At 36.3% G+C, this 27,842-nt stretch overlaps 1 protein-coding gene across 1 annotated transcript in view; it reads right to left on the bottom strand.

The window, feature by feature from the left end:
• The window catches only part of LOC150093582 (carboxypeptidase D-like), a 506,393-nt gene that overhangs the window by 206,461 nt on the left and 272,090 nt on the right, over positions 1-27,842 (bottom strand). Inside the window, exons 13-14 of the mRNA XM_090413049.1 lie at positions 26,230-26,425; positions 4,891-4,999 (exon numbers count right to left, since the gene is read on the bottom strand). Coding sequence (XP_090269175.1) covers positions 4,891-4,999; positions 26,230-26,425 — 305 coding nt within the window. The remainder of the gene's footprint in view (positions 1-4,890; positions 5,000-26,229; positions 26,426-27,842) is intronic.

A 27,842-nucleotide genomic window follows, 5' to 3' on the forward strand; every position in this document is an offset into this window, starting at 1 on the left:
TATACTTGTACATTCCAGCCAGTTGGTATGGAATGGTTTCTAATACTAGCTGAAGATTGGCTAGAGTCCTGACTTATGCTGGATCTCATATATTAGGAAGGCTGAATGTGTGCATCCAGATCCTTAGAATTTTCCTGCCATCTTTGTTGTTGATATTTGAGTGGTTTATCAGGATTTCGCAGGCTTCCTTAAATTTCCTTTCATACCAGGTTTTTGTGTGGTGTAAAGAGTGGGTGCTTTTCCAGTTGATTTGGTGTAAGGTGTCGAGCGTGTGATCTGAGAGGTCTGCTTCACCATCATGGTTATATTTAATGTGTTCTTTCTTGCATATAGGGATTGTCCATCCTGTTTCACCGATGTACGGTGAGTTGTAGGTGCAGTGGATGTAACAGACTCCAGAATGTGCCAATGGGAGGAGAGGATCCTTAGAGGAGCTGAATATGGTTTTAAGTTTAGTGGGTGGTTTAAAGGTGGCATTGAGGTTATAATGTTGTAGGATTCTGTTGATTTTTTTCTGATAACCCTTTAATGTATAGGATGGCTATGGTTTTACTGTAATCTAGATTCGTTTTTGTTGTTGTTTTTTGGAGTATTTTATTAATAGTATTTTTGTTATAGCCATTATTTATGAATGTGTCGCTGATGATTTTTAGTTCTTGTTTCAGGGCTTGCTGGTTAGAGCAAATTGTTGTAGTCTGTTTTTAAGGGTGTTAATGACTCCATATTTTTGTGATGGGTGGTGGTATGAATTAGCATGTATGTATTGGCCAGTGTGTGTCGGTTTTCGGTAGACCGTGAAGGACAGACTGCCTGAAGGAAGACGTGTGACTAGTGTGTCTAGGAACGGGAGCAAGTTTTGATTTTCGATTTTGATGATAAATTGTATGTATTGTGTTGTTTGCTCAGGTGACTAAGGAATGTATTTAGCGTTTGTCGCCCGTGTGGCCAGATTGCGAACACGTCGTCAACGTATCTAAGCCAGACTGTCAGTCTTAGCATGGTGGAATCAAGAGCCCTTTGCTCAAAGGTTTCCATGTAGAAGTTAGCGATTTGGGTGTGTGTGTGGGGGGGATACAGCCATGGGCTCACCACTATCAGTTAGTGATAGTGGGTGTAATTTTTGAGATAAATGTCTTGCTTCTTTGGCTAGACTGCCTGCTCTTTCATTGTCTTCAATATTTATGTTGGCTGGTATCCATTGCAGTATACAGTCCTTGTTTTTCAAATTTAACGTTGTTCACGAATTTCCCGAGTGAGTTTTGTTTTTCCATTTTTTAATGCTTCAAGTGTAGATTTAGAGTTGCTGTAGATGGTTATTCCTTCTGTAATGTTTATTACTGAATTAGAGAGATAGAACTTGAGATCTGTTTGTATGGCTGTTAGTTCACAAGTGAAGTTTGAAGCTAATTTGCTAGCTATGGTTTTGATTTGTGTTTCCTCACTTCCAGGTAGAGTTAGAAAAACCCCTTGGCTGAGTGCTTCATCAGATGATCCATCAGTGTAGGCAATGACATAGTTTAGATTATTTAAGTGATATATAATATCAAGTCCCTTTCTTTTATTTTCTTATTGTGAATCTTTTTTGAACAAGGTTCTAGGAGATTTAAGTTCATCATTGTGTTTTTTGGTAGAATAGTGGAAAGGAATGGCTCTTTGCTTATTTCAATGGACAGGTGTTCTAAGTTGATCTGTTTTCTAATTTCATGATCGTATTGTAAAGTGGATAATCTCTTTAGTCTAGATTTTCTTGTCCAGGCGTCGAAAGTCCTGAGTGCGATGTGATCCTGTTGGTGAATTTAACTGTGGAGAGTTTTCTTCTGTCTTCTAATATGTGAAGTTCACACTGCACCTATAATAATTTTTGCTGCTCTTGATTGTACTCTGTCAAGTTTTACTTATGAGCTAGTAGAAGCTGGAGCCCAGATTGATGAGGCAAATTCCATAGTGGGTTGTATGAGTGCAGTATATGTAGTTTTGGGTGTCTTCGGTTTTGCACCCCACTTTGTTCCATCAAGCCTTTTAATGATATTAAGCTTTTTAAGAGCTTTATTAGATATATTTGTAATATGAGTTGCAAATCTCAGTTCAGTATCTAGGGTTAGGCCTAAGTATTTTGGAGACTCTGTTTTTTGTATTTTGGTATTATATATTTTGATTTGGGAGTTGAAATTGTGTATTTTTTTTTATCAGTCGAGAAGATGCTCATTTTTGTTTTTTTTTTGGATTTATCGGTAATTTAAGTTCCTTTGCCCATCTTTCTAAACCTTTTACTGAATTATTTAGGACATTTTCTGATTGCTGAGGATTACTGCTTTTGTGCCAGATTGCTATATCATTGGCATAGCATGCTATTGTATTATTTGTTATGTGAGGATGGATATTGTTCATACAGATGAGAAATAGGAGTGGACTTAAGACAGAACCTTGTGGGACTCCAGCTCAAGTTCGATGCATGTTGGAATAAATTCCATTGAGTTTTACTTTCAATTTTCTTCCTTTCATGAAATCAGAAATCCAAATTAATACATTCCCCCTTATTCCAGTATCGTATGCAATTTTTATTAACTTTTGTCTCCAAACGCAATCTAACACAGCTGTGAGATCCAAGAATATTGCTGTTGTCTTCTTTGGTGGTTTTTTCTTGAAAGCCATCTATGACTGATTAGCAAAAATAAAATAATTGATCTTCTGTACTGTGTTGAGACCTGTATGCAGTTTGGTAGAAGTTGATCTTGTTATTTTCTAAGGACCAGTTCATGTCTGGTATGTATTATTCTTTTGTTTAGTTTACAGAGAGTGCTAGTCAAAGCTATCGGTCTGTAGCTTTTACAGTCACTATGGTTTTTGTTAGGTTTTAGTAAGGGTATAATGACTGATGTTTTCCAAATTTTTGGTAGTTTACCTGTATTCCAGGAAGTGTTAAATATCTTCAGAAGGCAGCTTTGGCTATTTTCCCCATGTTTTTAATCATGTGTCCAAAGATAAGATCAATTCCAGGTGATTTGTCAGTGTCAGTTTGACTAATTGTTGTTTCTAGTTCTGTCATTGTGAGGTCCTGAGTAAAGATGTCTTCAGAAGGATAGGTTCAGGACTGTATTAGCAGATATGTTACAATTTTCCTGCACTTTTTGTCTTCTTTGTTATATTGCAGTTTGCTTAATTTAGAGTAATGTTTGGCTAGTATATATGCTATCTGTTTGTGTTCGAAAAGTGATCAGTGTCTAGAAGTGTTGTGTTATTTAATAATCTGATGATATTCCAGTGTTGCGAGTCTTTTCTTGGATCTAGTCTATTGCAGAATTCTTCCCGCTTTTTTGTTTGCAGTTAAAAATTTCATCTTCTATGTTTTGAGTTAATTCTATTAACTTCCTTCTGATGTCTTCTGTATTGTTTATATTATCTCTTTCAGTGATCATAGCACTGATATTATGATCTTTCCAAACTGGAACCCAATTGTTTTTCCTGAGTCCTCTGGGAATTGAATTTTTTACAGCTCTCTGTATGTTGTTAGTTAATTTTAGTAGTTGCTGATCAAGATCTTCACTAGTGAGTGTGCCAGTGCAATATGTTTCTAATAGCTGTGTGTATTTAGGCCAATTTGCTTTTCTGAAGTTGTAAGATCTCTTTGTCTATGGTTTTTGGTCTAACTGCAAATTAATGGTAATGATAATAGGTCTATGATCATTGATGGCATTCTTTAGTATTTTCCACTGGGTAAGACTCACAGTTTCATAATCTACTGCTGTGATGTCTAATACTGATTCCATGCCTGCTGTTTTTGACAGTTATGTATTTTGCTTGTTGTTTATGATCTCAGGTTTAGATCATCAATTATGTCTCTTCTATTTGTGCTCCTTTCCGATCTAGTTGTGGGGGAACCACAAGTTGGGCTTTTGGCATTTAGATCTCCTAAAAGGATCTTTGTATCTGGCATTGTTTGACTTAGTTGCTTAATTAGTTCTGTACTGATATCTGTGTTTACTGGATGATATGCATTGACTATTGTAATAATGTGTTTTGGTAGAAATATGTTGACTGCTCGAGCCTCTGTGTTTATATATTGCTGTTTGTAGTTGATACGATTTCTTTATATTTAATGCGTTTGGTCCATAAGAGTATAGCTAGACCTCCACCAGAACGAATTATTATGATTACTTGACACATCCAGGGAGTCCAAAGACTCATCGAGGGAGGGCATCTACTCTACAAGATCATCTCCACTACTCCACGAACCTTCATCATTTACGCCAATGCCATCTACTGTCGACCACCACTAGTATTTTCACAGACAATCACAAACATCCATGCCCACGGTGGGATTCGACATGCGGCCTTTTGGCTGGAGAGTGGATACGCTAACCACTCGGCCAACCAGGCCATTCGTTCTGGTGGAGGTCTAGCTATATTCGGACCAAACACATTAAATATAAAGAAATCATATCAACTACAAACAGCAATATGCTGGCTAAACGGGGCTCTGGCACACCCATGAAGAACATCTATTCTGATTAGAAATAGTGCAAATGCAGATAAAACAATCAGGATATTGAAATAAATTATTATATAACATTACTAAAGAAGAAATTTTCATGAAGAAATTTTTAGTAAATACATCTAATGAGGAAACTTGCTTATCAGTTTTTTCAGCATTAGATTTGTTTGAGGAAGAAACAATCTGATGCTTATTGAGCTATTATCCTCATACACTCTTAATAACAAATATTATATTATAAACAAAAATATTATAAATACTTCTTTAAAAGAACTAAAAATAAAATTCATAAATTATTAATGCAGTTACATTGTTGCATACAAGTTCAGAGTGAAGATGCAGTACTTTTTAAAAGATGTTACTCTTATGCCTCAACCAGGAAAGAAAAATGATTTTACCTTGCTTCACAGCCTCCAAAAATTTCACAATAGGTTCCAAGTTGTTTTGCCAAAGGTCTGGAATATCACTTGCCAAAGGATAATTACAGCAACTGATTTGGGCAGCAATCTAAACAAAAAAATTTCTGAATAATATACTGCTTTTTGATAATAATTTCAACAAATAGTAAATTAATTTTACAAGTTTAAAACTTATTTTCAAGATTATGAATTGTAGTATATAAGTTAATATACTACAATTCTGTCATAGCTGAGCCATTTAAATAATGTTAATGAATGAGCAATCTTCTTATGGATTAGACCAGTGGTTCTTAACCATTTTTTTGCCTGGTGCCCCCTACTTAATTTTACACTAGGCTAATGACTCAATAAGATAATTATAATATATTATTAGGCAAACCTAAATTATTATCAACATATTTAAACTGATAGTTAATTAAAAATTAATGACTGATACAAATTCATTTTTATTAAAAAAAAAAAGATGTAAAATTACTGTATTTAACAAGCCAATCATTAATGGCTATCCTGAGCTGATGAGATCCTGTTAATTTTTCAATATCTGGTTCAATGTTCAACAAACGAAGACTCAGAGTCTCCTCTTTCACTTATCTGCAATCTATTTCGCTGCTTAGCTAACAATTGCAACATGACACTGAATCCTTTCTCAACCAAGTATGAAGAAGGAAAAGCAATGAGCAGTAATTTTATTTCTTGGCAAAGCTGAGGATACTTGTATTGCATGTTTGGCCAGAATCTTTCATACCCAAACTGCTGAAATTTTACTTGAGCTTCAAAATCATTTTTAAGTCAATAAATTCTTCACATAAATTTGGATGAACAGAAACGGCATCAGAAAGAAATGGATTTATGACCCAATTGGATATTTTATGCTCAAAGTCATTGAATCATTAACTCTTCTTTCAGTGTCAGAAGATGGAAACTAACAACCTAAATCTGCATCCAATATTAAATCATCACCTATTATTTGTAAACTTAGGAACTGCAGAAAATCTCGTCTTGCAATAAGTCAAGGATGATTTTTAAATTTAATCTTTAATTCGCGAAAGTACCCCACATTCTTTTTTTACTTTATTTGGATGCTTTGTACATAAAATCATTCTCAAAGGCTTCATTGCTTCTTGCTCCTTCCCTCCAATGCTATTGAGTATTTGAGGGCTAGGGATGAATCTTTCCAATTTTGCTATTTCATCTCATTTTATGTTGAAAGGGCCTCTGCAACCCTACCACTTTCTTCTTGCAGTGACTTCACTTCAAAATGCTAATATGATTGTGCCTTATAACACATCTCATGCTGCATCGGTTGTCATACAGAATAATCAGAGCCACATTCAGAGCTTAGGCAGAGGGTCCTGTTCGAGAAGTATATTACGTTCTCCATCAAAAATCAGTGATACTGTGAATGAGCAACACAGAAGGTATAAGATTAATCTTAGAAGGGAATTTTACATAGGCACATGGAATGTTTGGGGTCTACAGATGGGTACTCTTGAGATTGTCTGTAAAGAGATGGATAGGTATAAAATTTACATCCTAGGAATTACAGACACCAGATGGAATGGAGAAGGTCACTTCAAAAGACAGGATGGTAAGCTAGCTATTTACTCAGGTGGTGACTCAAAACATCATGGGGGTAGTTGTGATACTGAAGACAGCTCAGGCAAGAAGCCTTCTTGGTTATAACCTCATTAATGATAGGATACTTTCTATTAGACTTAAGGCTCATTCTACCAATGTATCAATTGTGGTAGTTTATGACCCCCACATGGATAGGCCTGAAGAAGAGAGTGAAGAATTCTATGAAAACTTACAAACTGTTTTGGACTGCCTACCAAGGAGAGACATACTGTACATCTTAGGAGACTTAAATGCAAAAGTGGGAAAGAGTATGAGAGTCAGGCCAGAGTGTGGCATGTTTGGTCTGGGTGAACATAACACCCATGGTGAATGACTGTTGGAATTTGCCTGTGTTAACAGATTAGTTATTACCAATACCTGCTTGCAGAAACATCCATGATAGACCTATACTTGGACACCTAACATTGATAGGTCAAGGCACCAGATTGATTATATCCTGGCTCTCTAGAGGTGGAAGACGAGCATCTCTGATGTGCATACTTGTCCTGGAGCAGATTGTAGTATAGACCATCAGCTAGTAAGAGCCAAAGTAAGACTAAGACTACGAAAACTTCCAGGCCAGGCACATCCCACTAGATTGGATATTAGAGTAATTCCTAGTGGATTCAAAGAAGAAACATCAACTCAGTTCGATGATTTCTTGGAGACCAATGAGGAGAACTCACCAGAAATGCTTTGGGGTGAATCTTTTCTATTTGGGGAGGAGTCAAGGTGATAATACAGGATACAGTGAAGAAGTATCTCGGCCCAATAAGAAGAGACCAAAAGACCCATGAATATCAGATTCAACATGGGAACTAATCAAAAGAAGGAGGTATAGAACTTCTCCTTGACGTTTCATCAACATTACATAGAGAAGTCAGAAGAGCCATCAAGCAGGACAAGGAAAAATTCTATACTAATAAATGTAAAAAGATAGAGTTCCAGATGAAGAGGTACAATTATAAAAGGACGTTTATTTAGTTCGTGACTTAAAGTACAAGTTTAAGCCTAAATTAAATATCATCAAAGACAGGAATGGAGCATTACTAACAGAAGAGTTGGAAATCAAAAAAAAAAAAGATGGAAAGAATACTTTGAGGAACTGTACAGCAGAGTGGATAAAGAAAATGTGGAGCCCTCTCATCAGGAAAATTTTGATTTGGAAACTCCTCCACTTAAGCATGAAGCTGAAAGTGCAGTTAAATAAGCTTAACAGCAATAAGGTGCAGATGAAATCCCAGCAGAGTTAATTAAAGCCACAGGGAATGGAGGGATAAGAATGTTTCATAGGTTGATTACAAGGATATGGAAGACAGGATCATGGCCTAGAGACTGGAAGAAGTCGGTTTTCATACCACTACATAAGAAAGGTGATATGAAGGCATGCAAGAATTATAGAACTATTAGTTTAATATCTCATGCAAGCAAAATTTTATTGAAGATCATGCTAAATAGGATTGAGGCCAAAGTTGAGGCAGAGATGCCCGAGGAACAAGCAGGTTTTAGGAAAGGTAAGGGCACCAGAGATCAGATCCTTTGTCTTAATTTTTTTAAAAAAAATTTAAAAATATAAAGAATTCAATTAATGAAATAAAGAGCCAAAAGGCTTCACTTCGGCAATGTAAAAATTATTTAAATTAAGACTTAATTAGGCTTAAGGCTTTAATTTAAATAATTTTTACATCGCTGAAGTGAAGCATTTTGGCTCTTTATTTCATTAATATATTTGAGCACCTTTTTGAGAACTCGTACTGTCAAGTATTAAAGCTATTATCACTACAATCTTGGTATTATTTGGTCTACCTACTCACTGATGAGACCTCAATAAAGGTTGAAACCGGTCTGGGTAGTGACCTGTCTCCCTTAATGTAAAACAGCATACATCTCCTAGGGGATGTGTTTTACATTAGAGCTAATACTAAGAACAGTGATTGTAGCTTTATCCACCTTTACTGCGAGTTGCCCGATATTGCACCACCAGGTGTTTGCTTACGCTTGGACTCGCTGAACTTTTATAGCTTGCTATATTCGGCATGAAACTCTTTGATTTCTATCTTAGAGTTTCTTATTCAGCTTTGAAATAATGTGGGATTAAATATCTCCTTAATTTAAATAATAAAGAATTCAGACTCCCTCTGGTAATGTGTTTCTTAGACTACTCTGAAGCTTTTGACTGCGTTCAGCATGTGAAACTGTGGGAAGTAATGAAAAGAATGGGTTTTCCTCATCACACTATCAGGTTGGTAGCACTCATACAGGGAGCAAGAAGCCAAGGTAAGAACGGGTGTTGGATTGACTGACTGGCTTCAAGTTGGAAAAGGAGTTAGGTATGGATGTCACTTTATCCTCACTTGTTTAGTATATATGCAGAGGACATCATGCGTGAAGCATTGGATGAGCTCAGAACAGGAATTAGGATAGAACGTAGATTGATCAGTAATCTGAGGTATGCTGATGATACAGTACTCCTTTGTACTGACACGGAAGAACTAGGACTAATTCTTGACAAAGTTAACAAGATCAGTAATAACAGAGGACTTCAACTCAATCCTAGCAAGACAAACATTATGATTTTTAAAGGAAATACAAACAAAGAAGCTCTTGAGAAACAAGTGTACCTTATTGGAGAAAGAATTGAGGAAGTCAGCAAGTTTGAGTACCTGGGATAAATTATTAATGTGAAGAATTGCTGTTCAGAAGACATCAGAAGAAGGTTAGGAATAGCTAAAACAACAGTCAGAGACCTGTCTAAAATCTGGACGGATGGATCTATCTCCATGGGAACAAAGATGAGGGTTTTGGATGCAGTTGTTTTTCCAAAAGTGACTTATGGATGTGACCTAAAGAAGTCAGATAAGAAACGGATATCTGCTTTTGAGATGTGGTGTTACAGAAGGCTGTTGAGGATATCATATACTGAAAGGTGTACAAATGAATGGGTGTTAGAAAAGATCAGTAGAACTTTAAGGCTCCTTAAGGATACTGACAGAAGAAAGTTAAAATATTTTGGATATACAAAAAAGGATGGAAGGGAGACTTCTCAGAACAGTAATAGAAGGTAAAGTTCCTGGGAAAAGAGGAAGGGGTAGACCATCAATGAGATGGATGGATGGATGATGTGTGTGGAGTGACTGATCTTCAGAGAGTTGAGGCTGCCAGAAAAGCAAACAACAGGATTACATGGCGAGACCTGGTGTGGCACATCACCGAGCACTGGAGTGACCATATGGCATCTGTAGATGCCCAGTGAACATATAGATTCGTTCCTTCATTTGAGAAAGTTGATTCATATACTAAGCACATTGGTAACTGCTCATTTATAGAATGGAATAACTCCATATTTTAAATATTCACTTGAATATTGATGACATTTTCTTTTTTTCACTAATTTTAATGGACTACAGTGCTACACAATATAAATGAAGTGTGCCACACGATACCATGGGTTAGATGTAAACTGCAAACCAGGATTGTCAAATGGGTGTTAGGAAAAGTAGCAGATAAAGCTTATAAAAGTTGTGGATTCTGCTAAAAATAGCCCAAATTAATTCTTTTCAATGTAGAAAATTCAGACCAAAAAGTAGCCCAATTAATTTCAATGTAAAAATTCTAAAAAATAAGTATCAAATAGTATTGCCAGACATACAATATAAATAGGGATGCTAGACTAAATACGGAATTTTTTGCTTTTATTATATGCAGTATTAGTAGTATTATAATGCTTACTGCCCCCATCAGCACTCCCAGGGGTTGAGGGGGGTACATATAAAGAAATTGATGATATTGATGAAACTATATATATATATATATATATATATATATATATATAGTTTCATCAACATCAATTTCTTGATATGTACCCTCAGGGGGTGTTCAGGCTACTATGACAGAACTACATTGGTGTCAAAAAGCTAAGGATGAACTACATTTTTTACCTGTACATGAAAATATTTTCATGACTACAGCCAAATGTGGACAAAAGTTTATTGCCAGCATACTAATAAATTATATTACACAAAAAATGTGTTATAAATTTAATACAAATTAAATTGCAATACTTTTTTTGGCAAAAGTTATGAATTTCCTAAGGATGTAGTTAAGGAATGTACAGTGCTTACATAAAACTATGCGGAGAGATATTTTAGAATGGAATATGTCTGCCCCAAACTATGTGCAACTCTCACTATGTCATATCATGCTCAGCACCAAATTATTCAAGGGTTTTTGAGGCAAATTGGTCCACTCTTTCTTCAGAGCAAGGATAGGGCCTTGTTTATTTTCTGCAGAGGAATTTCATGCATCTCCATATTCTGTCCCAAATGAGTTCTATGGGGGTTGAAATCTGGGGAGCACATGCTGGCCACTTGATTTGATTAATATCCTCGGCCTCCAGAAGTATCTCCACTGCTTGTGTATGATGTAGTGGCATTTCGATTCATAAAAATGAATTCTTCAACTTGAGCGGCAGGGAACAATTAAACTTGATGTCAAAGAACTTAGTTGCAATATTGTTCACCAGTCATAGTAACTTTTTTTGGCATGTCCATTAAGCAAAATGCCTCCCAACAGCATAACCCCACCACCACAGTATCTATCCCCTTTAAAGAATATTCCCGCAATGGTAATCAGTGCCACTTTCATGGCAGATCAAGTGTTGTCTAGAATTGGAGGAAAGACTAAAATGACTCATCTATAAAGAGTACCAATATTGTATCCAATTTTTATGGATACAACACCACTGAAAATGTGCTCTACATTGAGCTGTAGATGCAGAATACGGGACTTTGGGTATAAACCTACTTGTAACAGATGTCTTACCACAGTTTGTCGAGATATTCATGTACCTGTGCTTTTTCATGCTGACCTGCTGTAGTTCATCATTTACATTTTGCTATTAGAACCAAAAATCTGTCTTCCTGCTCTGTGGTAGAGCAAGGGTGACTTCTTAATAAACATCTGGAACATATCCCGTTGGTTTGAAACACTGCCTAGAGCCTGGATACAATGCTATGTGAGTTCCAAACTCTCTGGCATCATGAGTAATTCGGCAGTCTTCTTCAGGCTTTCCAATAATTCTTCCAGACATGAGAACATCAAGATGATGTCTTTGAGACATTACAAGACATCCACATTTGCAACTTGATTTCTTTGTGAAAAGAGCTTCCTTCAAACACAATTTGCTTAGATGCAGCTATTTCCTATTGAGTGCTACCATGTGAACCCTTTGCACATGATTCGAAATTTTGAATATGTATCCACTTTCTACTTAAAATTGTCAGTTATGCAGATTGCCACAAGTTAATTCATCTTAATGTGCAGTTGCAATCTTTAGAAATAGTGTTTGTTCTTAGGTTTTGGACACCAGTATACATCATTAAGTTTAAATTATTAATGATCTCATCATGTCAACATTTCTCCTTAAAATCAGTCTATTACTTGTTAGCACACCAATATTGATGTATTTAACATTCCATGCTCCAAAGGCACTTTGGAGCATGGAATGTTAAATTTGGATTAACTGAATCAATTAATTGGAGCACTTTGGATTAACTCAATCAATCCATCTAAACATTGGTCTTGCTATCTTTTTTTTTTCTTTTTTTTCCCCTACCATCTTGGAATCAAACACCTGCTTTACTAACCTTTGCTCACCTATTCTATTTAAGTGGCCATACCATTTAAAATATACTCCTCACACATTCTTGAATGCAAATAATATTAAGCTCTTTCCTAAGGTCTTCATTTTTAATATGATTCTGCAATTAATGCTATCTGTTCAGGCCCTTTCTTTTTCTTTTTTAGAACTCATATATGTGATCTATAATCCCCAGTCAAATGCTTTATTTCTGACCTAACTTTCAGATCCATAACTTTAAACTGGTTTGAACAATATCTAGTATACTGTTGGTTTGCTGTTTTGGCTAATTTTTCTCTAATTCTAGATACATTTATTCAAATAGTTTCTCACCATACCATACTCCACCATATTTCCAAATTTAATTTGCCATCTTCACTAAAAATTATGCCTAAATATGAAATATGTTACTTGTTTTATAGTCATAACTAACATCATGTTAGTAATGACTATATATCCGATTCATATATGTTACATATCCCGATCAGGAATTCAGTAGATACAGTTATTAGCTTTGCCCTTTTCTCTACATTTTTCAAAAATGTTTGTACATGTCTGGTGGTATTCATTCTCTACCTGTTGCTTTAATCTCCAACAATTCAAACTTTTATCATTATCTTTATGACAGCAACCTACTCAAATAACTCAATTCCTCCCTTAGGAGAATCTTTTGGGGGACCAGAGGCACAAATGACTTTCATTGTCCCACTTTAAAGTCTGACCACATAAATACTTAAAAATGCCTTTGAATCAAGAAGTTTATCTTCATGTTTGGTGTTGAATGCCATCACTACTACTTCTTTTTCTTCATTTGTTATTGCCCAATTATAACATCCTATACTTATTTAATAACTTTGCATTTGTTTTTGTTTTCTTTGTCTCAGTAATGCCAATTATGTCATTAGCCTCTATATACAGTAGCCCAGTCGTGAAGTAACTTAATGTGCAAACTTTGTTTGCTTACACTTGGATAAAGGTGGAAACCAAGAATGTAATTTCTTGGCATCTTTAATTTATAAGTATAACTAAGTGAAAAAAAAAACTTTCAACATCCATCTCTAATCCAGAGTATTTGAGTAATAACATGTGACAACTTAAGGGTCAAAACTGCACAACTGAGAGGAGACCTCCACATAGCCTTTAAAAGAATGCAGAAAACCGACCAGGGCTTCTGACCTAATGTCTAATCCTCACGATCTCGTGGTGCACCATGTTGGGTATTTACTTGGATACTGAATAAACGAGAATGGGCTGGCAATTTGGGATTTAGCTGGAACCAAATTGTATTCTTATTGGTTAAACCAAAATAAAAAATGATGGTACAACATGACAAAATTTCATGCTGGATTGGGCATCGCCTGGTTAAACAAGGCCCCTGTTCACCCTGGTTCCCATCAGGGAACCAGTGCGAACAGCGAAAAGTCAGCTACTGGAACAAATCTGAAAGCACACCCCAACTCAACATGACCAAAGTTAAAGATCGGTACCCAATGTTTCAGTACCCTTCCGACCTAATGTCTAATCCTCACGTTCTCGTGGTGCACCCTGTTGGGTATTTACTTGGATACTGAACGAGCGAGGATGGGCTGGCAATTTGGGATTTAGCCGGAACCAAATTGTATTCTTATTGGTTAAACCAAAATAAAAAATGATGGTACCACATGACAAAATTTCATGCTGGATTGGGCGTCACCCGGTTAAACAAGGCCCCTGTTGTTTTCATCAGGGAACCAGGGTGAACAGTGAAAAATCAGCTACTGGAACAAATCTGAAAGCACACCCCAACTCAACGTGACCAAAGTTAAAGATCGGTACTATCAACATAAGAAACCTGAATGGCAAAGAAATGGGGCTAGCTGAGGAATTAGATAAGTACCAGATCGACATAATAAGGGTGACTGAAACAAAAAAGACCAAAACTGGCGAGATCTTTCTGAGCAATAAATACAAAATGTTATATTTGGTGGCAATGACAATCAAGGAAAAGGAGTAGCCATAGTATTCAAAACAAAATACGAGGCTAATCTTCTTGAATGGCAGGCACTCTCAAGTAATGTGATGTGGGCATATATCAGAATGGGGATTGGATAATGAGACTTATTTGTGATTATAGTCCCACAGAAGGTTCTACTAAAGTAGAAGTGGAGGAATTTTTTAATGCTTTAGAGAAAGCAACTGACACAACGAAAAAGGAAAAGTTGGTCCTTGTTGGGGATCTAAATAGCAGAGTAGGAAACGATTGTCAGACATACAAAAATATTTTGGGAAAATTTGGAGAAAAGAGCAAAGCTAATAATAATGGCAAATATCTGTTGGATTTCTGCTCAGGACATGGACTGGTTATTACTAACACTATGTTCCAACATAAAAATGTGCACAAATTCACATGGAGAGAAGAGGCAAGGAATAAGAAAAGTCTCATTGACTATGTTATTGTTGATGGTGATGTTTTCTCCCTGGTGCAGGACACCAGAGTGTACAGAGGATTTGTAATTGGAAGTGATCACTATTTAGTCTTGAGCAGGATAAAATTGAATTGCATATTGAAAAGAATAACATGTAAGAAAGTTTTAAAGCAAATAAAAGTTGAGCAGCTCTCAGATGTGAACTGTAGACTAAAATACAGAAATATTATTGAAAAGAAAATGAAAGAGTTTGAGAACAGGAATTAAACCTTGGAGATTCAGTGGCAAGCCTTAAAGAAAGCCCTGATTGATTCAGCTAGATAGGCATGTGGTGAAGTTGTCTGCAAGGATAGAAAAATTAGAACTCCATGGTTGACACAGGAAGAAAACATATCAAAAGTTCCTGGAAAATAAGTCAGCTTATGCTCTAAGAGAATATAGAGAAAAATGCAAGAATGCTAAACACTGTGTAAAACTAGCTAAACAAAAGTCATGGGAGGACTTCGGCAAGAATATAGAAAATAAATATCAAGGAGGTGGCAAAATATTCTGGAGGTTGTTGAAGAAGCTTAGGAATGGAGGAAAGAGTGCTGTAAAAGAAATTAGAGATGATAAAAGTGACATGAAAACGGGAAAAAAAGAAATCCTTGAAGTAGGGAGTAATTACTTTGAAAAACTGCTAAATGAAACAAGCAGTGATGACAGCACAGTGGTAAAAAAACACTGACCAGGCATGCAGTCAGGAATACATATCCATACTTGAAGTAGAAAAATGCATTAAAGGCTTGAAATGTGGAAAGGCAGCAGGAGTAGATGATATTCGACCAGATGTGCTGAAGTATTTGGTATAAAAGTCTTAAAGTGGCTGCACTGCATAGTTCAGAAATCCTGGACAGAGGGATGAATTCCCAATAATTGGAGTAGAGCTCTCATAGCACCTATATATAAAAAGGGAAATAAAACTGAATGTGAGAATTACAGAGGTATTTCCCTACTGAGTGTTCCTGGCAAGATCTATGCAAGTATACTTGAGAAACTGTTGAGAAGAATTGTGGAAGAAAAGCTTGGTGAAGAATAAGCTGGATTCAGGCCAAATAGAGGCTGTCAGGATCAGATCTTCACTTTACGACAAATAGTCCAGAAAGCATGGGAATATAACAAAGATCTGTATTTAAGTTTTGTCGATTTGGAAAAGGCATATGACAAGAGAAGCTATTCAATACGCTACAGTTACATGGTGTCAATGGGGCATTATATCAAACAATACTTAGTCTTTATTTGAGTTGTAAGTCAGCAGTTAGAATTGAAGGAAGTACAAGAAAGTGGTTTAATGTTAAATCTGGTGTGAGACAAGGATGTACTTTATCCCCTCTGTTATTCATTATCTATATGGATCACATTATGAAGGAAAGTGGTATTAAACATGATATCAAAATTGGAGATGTTAATGTCAGCTCTTTGCTTTATGTGGAGATGATGTTATACTTTACTTTACGACAAATAGTCAAGAAAGCATGGGAATATAACAAAGATCTGTATTTAAGTTTTGTCGATTTGGAAAAGGCATATGACAAGGTGCCAAGAGAGAAGCTATTCAATACGCTACAGTTACATGGTGTCAATGGGGCATTATATCAAACAATACTTAGTCTTTATTTGAGTTGTAAGTCAGCAGTTAGAATTGAAGGAAGTACAAGAAAGTGGCTTAATGTTAAATCTGCTGTGAGACAAGGATGTATTTTATCCCTTCTGTTATTCATTATCTATATGGATCACATTATGAAGGAAAGTGGTATTAAACATGATATCAAAATTGGAGATGTTAATGTCAGCTCTTTGCTTTATGTGGAGATGATGTTATACTTCTAAATACATATGCTACAAGTCTGCAAGATTCTCCAATTAAATTGAATAACTGTTGTAATAGATATGGTATGAAGGTCAGCAATAAAAAGACAAAGACAATGAAAATAGGCAGAATCATTGAAAATGTCAACTGTGTTGTGAATGGAGAACCTGTGGAACAAGTCAAACATTTCAGCTACTTAGGCACGATTTTTAGTGAAGATGGTAAATTAAATATGGAAATAGACAACAGAATCAGCAAAGCTGGTATGGTGGGAAGTCAATTGAATAAATTCATATGGAATAAGAGAGAAATTAGTCGGAACACTAAATTAGCTGTATACAAGACAGTGTTGAAACCAGTTTTAACTTATGGATCTGAGAGCTGGGTCAGAAGTAAAACACTTCACCAAAGACTAGAGACTGCAGATATGAGAGTCCTGAGAAAGATTATAGGCACGAACAGATGGCATCAATGGCAATATCATATTAAAAATGAGGATATTAGGAAAGAACTTGACATTGTCAGCATCCAGGAATGCATTAGCAGAGCTAATCTCAGGTGGTATGGTCACTTAAACAGAATGGGTGAGAAAATATTAGCAAAACAAGTGTTCTCTGTCAGATTGGCAGGAAAACGACCCAGAGGAAGACCAAGATATAGGTGGATTAATACGGTACAAAGCCTTAGACGATGGAAATATAAGATCTGATAATGTTAGAGTCTTGACAAGTAACAGATTGATTTGGAGGAAAATTGTAGATAGGAAGTTATTAATGATGTAATTTTTTGAAAGATGATTTTTTTGATGAAAGATGATTTTTTTACTTCTGTAAACCGGGTCTTTTCTCACAAATTTTTTCGTCTAGCCTGGTTAAAAGATCAGAATAATATTCCCTGGTTATTGTTTTGCCCTTTTGAAGATAATTAATAACAAAATGTCTTTAGCATCCCCAAACACTGATGCCATGATCTTTCCTGCTGATGGAACCAACTTTGTCTTCTTTGGCACTGAATAATCGGCTTCTATCTACTGATTTGACTGATGTGTATCTAAGGTGAATCCGAGTCTCTTCCATAGTAATAAATCAATGCATAAAATCAGTTTTATTGTTAAAACTCTAAGCACTGTTCAGATATTTTCATGCGAATGTGTTTTTGATCTGCTGTGAGCAAGCACAACACCCACCTTGAGCAAAGCTTTCTCATTTGCAATTCTTCATGTAAAAAATACCCTACACGTCCTTTTGAAATGCCTATAGTCTCAGCAATTTCATGTACTTTGACTCGCTGGTCGTCCAATACCATATTGTGCACTTGATCTATAATTTCTGGTTTTACACTTTTTGGACTTCCTTCATGTGGATCATCTTCAAGGATGGTACGGCCATGTTTAAACTCGGCAGCCCATTTCCCAATTGTCGATAATGAAGGAGAAGACTGCCCATAAACATTTATGAACTTCCAATGAATTTCTTTTGCCGTTAAACCTTACAAAAATTTTTATAATAGCACGATACTCAATTTTATCCATTTCAAGGGATACAGACAACACTTTTGCTCCAGACAGCTGCATAAAACAAACTACTTGATAGAATGACTTGCAATTTCACATGGATGCTTATGACAGATGTACCAACTTTGGAAAAAAAAAAAAAATCTTGTCGATAGTGTTCCATATATGGCCGAGGCCGAGAACTTTTCAGACCACCCACCCTCGCACATGTCTGTAAGCATATGTGCATTGCATTATGGAATACCAAGGTAATCGATGTGAAGTCATTAGCCTGTATAGCCCAGTAGCCCAGTTGTGAAGTGACTTCAAGTGAAAACTTTGTTTACTTACACTTGGATAAAGGATGAAATCAGAATATAATTTCTTGGTATCTTTAATTTACAATTATGTTCGCATGGTAGTTTCCAGTTCTTCTACAAGCTTTATTTCCTTTTCATTAATACTCCTTATACCGATGGTTCTTATGATTATGGGTTTCTTCTTCTAGATGTTGAGTTGGAGTTTTTAATATATACAGTGGTATCTCACTAATCTGAACCTCTTTAGTCCGAACCCTCCAGTAATCTGAACTGCGGTTTGAAAGAAAAAAAGTTTATTATATTATTATTATATTGTCTACTATTATTTTTATCTAATAATTATTATTTTAACTATTATTATTTATTTTATTATTATTACAGTAGAGTACTTTTTTCATACTGTCGATTGTACAGTTATACTGTAGGTCTATTTTGATTTATTGTGTGTTCACGTTTGCCTGGGAAGCCATCGATGACTATGGTGATACATAAAAAGAAAAAATTCAAAATGTGCATAATTTGGTTAAAAATATAAATCCAGTGTTGAAATTTCACAAACAGATGTTACGGAATGGATTACAGGTAGAACCGAAAGTGAATTCAAAATCAAATCATATGCTGAAATTATAAATATGACACTACAGAATGAATTAGAAGACGATGATGACGATAAAGAACTCGAAGAAAAAAAAAAAAGTAAAACATGAAGAGGCAGTTGACAGTTTTAATTTGTGTATAGAATGGGCTAAGCAGAATGATATGTCATTCCACAAAATTTTATTGCTAATGCAGCTCTAAGAAGAAGCATTCGAAAAAAGTTTAGCTTCCAAGAAGCAAAAGAAAATCAGTGATTTTCTTTACAAAGAAATAAAGAAAAAAAACTTTTATTTTTGTGTTATTTTGTGAAACTTTTTTTTTTTTTGTGTGTGTGTTGTGTACAAGAAAGTGATAATTTTAATGCAAATTAAGTTATGTACTGAACTATGCAATTTTATTAAATCAGAATCCTCAACAATACAGGTACTTAAAAAATTTAGCAAACTAAATATTTTACTAAAATAAACTTGTGTACTGTATTATTTTTTATGTTTTACATTACAGTATAGTAGCTTTATCAGATACTTCATTTATTTACAGAATTAAAGTGATGTAACCATTAGAACCTGATTATTTTTGTCTTAAATGCTACTTATTTTCATCTCTTGGGCATGGTTTTTATTAGTTCGAAGAGATACCACTGTGTACACACACACACACACACTGCTTGGAAAAAAGTCAACAGACAGAACGATTCCAAGTAACAAGTCAGGTGTTTTTGGCCATTATAAATTGAATCAATATGATTTTCCTAAGTCAGTAGAACTGTGTCTGGGCGAAATGGCTGCAGGAAAGGAGCTGATGGAGTTTGAAAAGGTGTTGTGATAGGATGACATGATGCAGACCTATCTATTTAGCAAACTGTTGACAAAATAAGCCATCCCAGGTCAACAATCAGTGATACCATACCAAAATAGAAGCACAGGGATCAACTGCAAGTGCTACCAGGAATGGACAACCTTCACCACCTTCACCAAATGTGACCATAGGATACTACGAAGGATAATAATGTAAAACATGCCAGTCATCAGTCAGCACGTTGAATGCGACTGGAACACAACTCTGTACAAAAAAACATTCAACAGCACATGTTTTTGTGTTTCCATGCTAGGACAATGTGGACATGGAAACACATCACAACATGTGTTTCCATGCTAGGACTCCAATATGCAAGCCCCCACCTCACCTGAACTGACATGCAGCGTTGTCTTCAGTGGTGTAAAGAGTAGGTACAGTGGGACATGGAAGCTTGGAAAGCTTCCATGTCCCACTGTACATACTCTTTACACCACTGGAAATGACCATTGTTTTTTTTCAGCGGGACAGTGCATTGTGTCATAAGGCTGCTGCAGTAACTGTGTAAAAAAATGTGTTGTTGTACGTTGTAATATCTTATCTTTGTTCTTATCTTGCAGTGTGTGGCCGTCGTAATTCCTTAATCTTTTCTTAGTATCATTTTAACCCTACGATTCCTACAAACAGTGACGCTGCTGGTGAATAAGCCTATGAACTAGGCTTATTCACAGGCAGATAACTATCTCCTATGCTAACAGAAAACAGGAAAATTTATTTGATTAATGACTATGCCACCTGAATTCTAGACATAGAGCATCGGAGATATGTTATAGTACCTATACAATATAGCTAATAATTTATCGTGGGATTAATAAACAGTCGTGGCAAGTTCCTAAGTTCTAAACAAACAGGTTCGAAGTTTTTGCGAGGCAGTGCATTGTACAAAGATCAGGCAATAAGTCTCTATTAAGCAAACAAAACACATTTTATTTTAACCTAAAGTAAATCTACACTAGTATGCAATTTTCTTCCAACTCTTTTCATAATCTTAACAAGAATATCAACTTCTATCTAACAATGTTGAACTTCCCATTATAGAGGGGAGTTTCTCATATTATACAATTCTGGTGATCACTATCCTTACTTATGCTATGCTGTTGTTACAATCTCAATCTTTGCTATCCACGACATTCTCATTTAGCTTAGTAATATGTCCAGTGGACTAACAATCATCCTTTCGTACTTAATAATTAACACAAAGATTTCTACTCACAGGTCCTTGACAATACATATAGTCCTATTAGCACATAAGATCCTTAGCTGCTTCTGCCAACTTCTTCAATCCGTGAAGCGTACTGGAATTCCTCATACGGTACTCGACAGGCATCCTTCCATAATTCATGTGTGGGAGCAGCAGCAGATCTTCACCGAAGGAACTAGGTCGACTCACAGCATCCTGCATTCAGTGCACAAGGTAAGTTCCTTTACTTCCTATACATTGTGGAAACTTTCACTTCTTCTCTGGGGCTGCCTGTTTCTCCATGGGTTATGTACAGATGAGTCCAAACTGACTTGCGGATTGCAGCGAGATGACGACGACGAGAGAGAGAGAGAGAGAGAGAGAGAGATTTTGTCCTTCAGGCCTCCTGCATAGGTTTACCGGAGTTCCATGTTTCTGGGTCGGAGACCCCCGAATATCCTGCGATCACTCTGAGGTCAGTGGTCTTGACCTTCAACGAAGGCAGGAAACTTCCTTGCTTGAATGACCTTCAGCAAGTTAGCTTTTAGGTTCCCACACATAATCCTCTTTAATCATTTTTAGTTAAGGTAAACTTATTTTAATTTGTTGTTAAGATCCATCCAGTCGTGTCTGACTCCTGGAGACTCCATGAACATACACTCTCCATTCCGATCTGTCCCTGACCATGTCTTTCAGAACCTCCAAGCGCACTCCAGTTGCTTCTTTAACTCCATCCACCCATCTAATTCTCGGTCTTCCTCTTCTCCTGCTTCCATCAACTTCTCCAGACTGTCATTTGCTCGCATAATATGTCCGAAGTATGACAATTTTTGCTTGATGATCATAGCTTCAAGGGAGCAATCTGGCTTTATTCTGTCAATCACTGATTTATTGGTTTCTTAGTAAGCGTCTCCAAACCCATAATTCAAATGTATCTATCTTTCTTCTTTCACTTTTTCTCAGGGTCCAACTTTCACATCCATACAGCATCACAGGGAATACCATTGCTTTAACGATTCTGATTTTTGCTGTGAGGCTAATATCTTTATCTTTAAAGATCTTGCTTAAATTTGTCATCATTGCTTTTTTTCTGAGTAATAATCTTCTTCTAACTTCTTCGGTACAATAACCATCTTTATCAATACAAAATTGTTAACTGCTTCCATTTTCTCCCCATCTACTTCAAAATCATTAAGTTCACATGTTGCCATAACTTTTGTCTTCTTGAAGTTAATTTTAAGGCCATATTTAGCCCTTTCTTCTCTAATTTTCATAATAACTTCTTCCAAATCTTCTTTGCATTCTGCTAGCAAGGTGGTATCATCTGCATACCTCAAATTATTAATATTTCTTCAACCAATTTTAATTCCAACTGAAAACTCTTCCAGCCTTGACATTCTTAAAATGCATTCGCTGTACAAGTTAAACAGGTATGGAGATAAAATACATCCTTGTCGCACCTCTTTACCTATTGTGAAATACTCAGTTTCTCCAATATCTGTTCGGACGGTAGCTTCTTGTTCATAATAAAGATTCCTCAGAAGGATAATGAAATGCTCTGGGACTCCCATTGGTCTTAACACATTCCACAGTTTCATATGATCTACAGAGTCGAAAGCCTTGCTATAGTCAAGGAAACAAAGGTAGACATTCTTGTGATATTCCTGTGCTCTTTCTATTATCCATCTCAAATTGGCAATTTGATTTCTTGTTCCTCTGCCTTTTGGAAATCCTGCCTGTTCATCTGGCATTTCTCTCTTCATGAATGGTTCCAGTGTTTTCTAAATGATCTTAAGTAAGACTTTACTTGCATGAGAAATCAATGCTATAGTTCTGTAATTTTCGCACTCTCTTGCATCGCCTTTCTTCAATAAAGGTATATAAAGATTTTTTCCGTTCTCTAGGCCATGTAGTTGTGATCCAAATTTGCTGACATAGAGCTGTTAAAATTTTAACTGCCTCTTCTCTCAGAGCTTTGAGCAGCTCAATGGGTATTTCATCTCCTCCTAGTGCTTTCTTACTGGAAATCTGTTGCAGTGCCCACCTCATTTCACTCTCCACTGGTACTGGTTCCTGTGTATAATTCTGATCTTCAAATTTCTCAGTAATTTTGGAGTCCTTTCTGTAAAGGTCTTCTGTATACTCTTTCCATCTTTCTTTGATGTCTGCAGCTTCTGTAAGATATCCTTTGTGTTTACTTTTCAATACCGTCACCTTGGCACTAAACTTTCCTGTTAGTTCTCTGATCTTTTTGAAAAGATCTCTTGTTTTTCCTTTCTTGTTTTGGTCTTCTATTTGTTGGCAATTCCTGGTTAAAGTATTTTTCCTTGTCTCTTCTGGCTTGTCATTGAAACTCTGTATTCAAATGCCATACTTCCTGCAAATTTCCTGTGGCCTTCATTTTTCTCCTTTCCTGAGCAGTTTTGATGGCATCTTCTGACAGTCATTTGTACTTCTTCTTACAACTATTGGGATATTCTTCTTTGCTTCTGTTTTAATTATATCTTTAATCTCTTCCCATAGTTCATCTGGTTCTCTTTCACACAAATTGAGTGTGTTGAATCTGTTCTGTATGCTAATATTGTATTCAGCTGGTATGTTTCCAAGATCATATCTGATAGGCATTTGTGATGTTTTCAGTTTCCGTAGTTTCACTTGTATCGTAGCCACTAATAGCTCATGGTCTGTTTCACAGTCTGCACTTGGAAAAGTCTTGACAGACTGAATTGCACTTCTCCATCTTCTTTGTCCAAGTATATAGTCACTTTGATTTCTGTGTTGTCCATCAGGTGATACCCCATGTGTACAATCTTCTTTTGTGCTGTTTAAAGCAGGTATTAGCAACAAACAAAGAATTCTCTGCACAAAACTCAACTAGTCTCTTCTCTGCAGTGTTTCGAATACCTAAACCAAAACGACCTGTTATTCCTTGTTCCTCAGTCTCTCCCACTTTTTCATTCCAATCTCCAATAAGTAGCCATAAATCTCGCTTTGGTGCTGCATCTATCACTTCTTGTAACTTGCCATAAAATTCTTCAATGTCTTCTTCTGATGCCTCTGTAGTAGGTGCATAAACCTGAATGATCGTTATATTCATTGGATGTCCACTCACTCTGAGAGAAATGATTCTTTCATTTACTGGATTATAACCCAATACATGCCATCTTTTCCCAAGTAAGAAAGATACTCCATTTTTTCGACTTGTCTCATGTCCTAAGTAATACACCATATAGTCCCCTGACTGAAAATGGCCCATTCCTGTCCATCTAAATTCACTTATTCCCAATATATCCAGCTTCTTGCACTCCATGTCCATCTTTATTATTTCCAGCTTACCTTGGTTCATACTTCTAACATTCCAAGTTCCAATCCTGTGGTTTTTTGGGAAAACTTAACTTAATACTAATATTAAACTTATTTTAATACTAGGCTATTTTTTTACAATATCAATTTGATAAGCATACATAAAGTGCACACGGAAAAACTGAGGTTTTTCCACCAGTTTATCTGGGATTTTTCATCCTGCAAGCAGGCAAACCGGCCCAGTGAACACACATAGATACAGTCAGGAATACTTAAGACAATCCCTCCAGCCATAGGTCTGAATTGTCAGCTATGCCTGTCCCAAACCCAGAAAAAAATTGGGGGGGGGGGGGGATTGTGGTGGTGCTGTACCTCCCTGTAAAAGGGGCTCACGGCTGTTGAATCACCATACGAAATGAAATGAAAGTGCACAACTTGAATATTTATACTAATTACTAATTTTATAAATAATTCTGCATTACCTTTTATGCCAGATACCCCTGTGGATTTAAAATTAGTATGACAACATGTAGTTTTACTATATTTACACATTTTTACAACCTCTGAAATCAATGCTTGAAATTTAAAAATTTCTATTGCATTGAATTTTACAACTGGGTGGTTTGTGGACACACATGTCAACACTTGACTGGCCTCCATAGAGACCTGATTTCAACCCTATGGCACATCTGCATGATGAACTGGAGTCTTCAGTTAGGTCAAGGGATATCTGCCCCACAACAGTCCAGGACCTCATTACATGCCTATAGGAAGAATGGTCCAAAATTCCCCATATGCTTGTGAAAACATGCCTTGTAGGATTGCTGTAGTCATTGAAGTGAAAGGAGCATACATTTTATTAAGGTGGGTGCAATGGCTGTTTGTTCCTCAGACTATGGTGTCTGTTGACTTCTTTCCAAGCTGTGTGTGTCTACTCAACGTACAAAACATCAGTGTGAATAACAGCCCGTATTCTCCGAGGCACTGACTCCACCAGATGCCAGAGGGTTGCTGCAGGTAATTCTAGCCATGCCTGCTGCAGCATTGTCCACAACAGTGCCTTAGATGCTGGATACATGGATCTAATGTCTCGCTCTACAGCATCCGATCAGATAGATTCGATCAAATTTAAATCCGGAGAAATTGGGGGCCTCTGGATGGTCCCAAATTCAGATGAGTGTTTCTCGAGCCATGCTTGGGTGGTTGCAGCCTGGTGGGATGGCACATTGTCCTACTGAAACAGACATTGTTTGCATGATGTGTGAAAGCTATAAAAGTATGTAGGTGATCAGCCTGCAAATTCTGGTAGCTCGCAGCATTTAAGGACCACTCCAGCTATACTAAGGGATCTAACGTTTCACATGCTCCACAAATCATCACAGGCCATACCTGTGATGATTTGTGGGCCCTCTTGTCAGCTTGATACAACTGATAATGGGATTCATCAGACCACTTGACTCTGGTCCACTCTGCAGAGGTTCAGTTTTGGTGGCCCTGACAACAGGCAAGGTGCAATGCCCAATGATGAGCTGTCAACAGTGATACAGGGTGTCAACTCCTGTAGCCCATGGTATGTAGAGTACAATGTACTGTCCACTTGCTGACACTGCTTGGACCTGCAACATCAAAACTAGATTTCATGTGTGCCACTATTGCCCAGTCGTTAGTCTACATGTGCCTGGACAATCAACATCTATCATGGTCATTAATGGCATGTAGTTGGCCATCACTTGCTCAGCGGATGCTGGTACATCCCTTGATATGGTTGAATGTAAGTCAGAAAGTTAGAATTGATGGTCTGATGTAAAACAGGTGAAAGACTAGGGTGCAGATTATCTCCACTCTTATTATTATTATGGAAGAAAGCAGCATTAAACCAGATAACAAAATAGATTTCCATTTTGATATCATGTTTGATGCATAAACAGTAGCTCAGGGAATAATGAGATTTCCCTCAATTCATAGTATGTTGTTCTAAAGTACAGAAATAAGATACTTTATAGTGAGAAAAAATTTACAATACAGAACAGTATTTCTCTATATTTCAAGCAATAATACTTACAATTAAAGTCTTAAATCTGTTATATGCAAAATCCAACAAGGAACCATTCCCAAACAAAAGAGGTGAAGAACTTCTCAGACACATTACTTCTCCTGAGAGGACAGAACGATCATTAACGAAAGCTCTTGCTAAGGATTGAAATGCAGCATCTTCTACAGAAGGCTGAACTGTAGACAGTTTTACATCAGCTGGATATCTAGAAATCAGCAGATACACTAGTTAAATTTTTTTTTGTCTGCAAAAATATTCTGAATGCTGTAGCAAGATGCATAATTACTAATTTGATCTTAAATTTAGTACTTCTGCTTGAATAAACATAATTTGATGTAAAATGAACTTGAAATTCTTAATAAAGATAACATGATCATAAGCCATAAACAATATGGCAGATTAGCTATAAACTGAGCTATGCTAAAAACCTTCATTTTCTGCCTATACAAAAGCTCAAAAAACAAATTATTAGTATGCTTAAAAACTGATTTCTGATTAATAAAAAACAGGCAGTTTGCATTATGCAGAAGAATACAGTGATCACATTTCTTTCAGAAATGTGATCACTGTATTTTCTTTCTAAAGCTGTTTGCAACATTTGTCATCCTTGTCCTCCCCCCCTTTTTTTTTGCATTCAAGTGTTTCTATTATAACCTGTATTACTCACAGAAAAAAGCTACACTTACAGCTCCATCTCTTCTTTCTACTCCTACATCAATTATATAGGTAATGTTCTACTAATAGAAAATGAATTCTTCAGTAAGAAGCAATCTGCAGTAATGAAGTCATAATTTAGATTTTTTTTTTTGGAAATGTAAGTATGAATATAATAAGAGTAAAGAAAAAGGAATAATAAATGACTGCACTCTTCTTCTCTTACGTCTAAGATGGGTTGAGTCTTCTCTTGAGCAGGATCTTCCAGTCTTCTCTATTCGTTGCTGTTTGAAAAAGTTCCTTATATGTTCTGCATCCCGAGATGTTCTTTATTAATTTCAGCCAGGTAATTCTTGGTCTTCCAGGTCTTCTTTTTTCATTTGGAAAAGTATTGATTAGGACGTTAGGAAGTCTGTCTGCGTCCATGCGTACAGTGTGTCCAAACCATCTCAGTTGTTGTTTTCTATTTTTTCTATTATTGTCTTTTTATACAATAGTTCCTGTCTGACTGTGATGTTTGTTTTCTTTTCTATCCAACTTGTTCTATTTATTTTTCTTAAGCATTTCATTTCAAATGCCAGCAGTTTTTTCTCCTCTCTTTTTTTAACTGTCCACGCTTCTGCTCCATAGATGACTGTTGGTATAATTATTGCTTCATATAATTTGATTTTGGCTTGTTTAGATATCTTGTTTGTTTTCCAGATTTTCTGTAATTTTCCCATGGTGGTCCATCCTATCGCTATTCTGTGTTTGATTGTTTTGAGTTCATCTATTGTTTCTGTTAGTTTTGATCCAAGGTATATGAAGTTGTCTACTTGTTCTATTTGTTCTCCATTTAGGGTGGCTGAGATGGTAGTTCTGTTCCTCCCTATTTTCATCACTTTTGTCTTTTGTATATTTATTGTCATGTCATATGTTTTACAGGTTTCGTTTAGCTTGTTGATCAACTTTTGTAGTTCATTTGGGGT

The sequence above is a fragment of the Typopeltis vanoorti genome, chromosome 23, assembly GCF_054136105.1.
Source record: "Typopeltis vanoorti isolate ZY-2024b chromosome 23, IOZ_Tvanoo_1.0, whole genome shotgun sequence".
NCBI classification, from domain to species: Eukaryota; Metazoa; Arthropoda; class Arachnida; order Uropygi; family Thelyphonidae; genus Typopeltis; species Typopeltis vanoorti.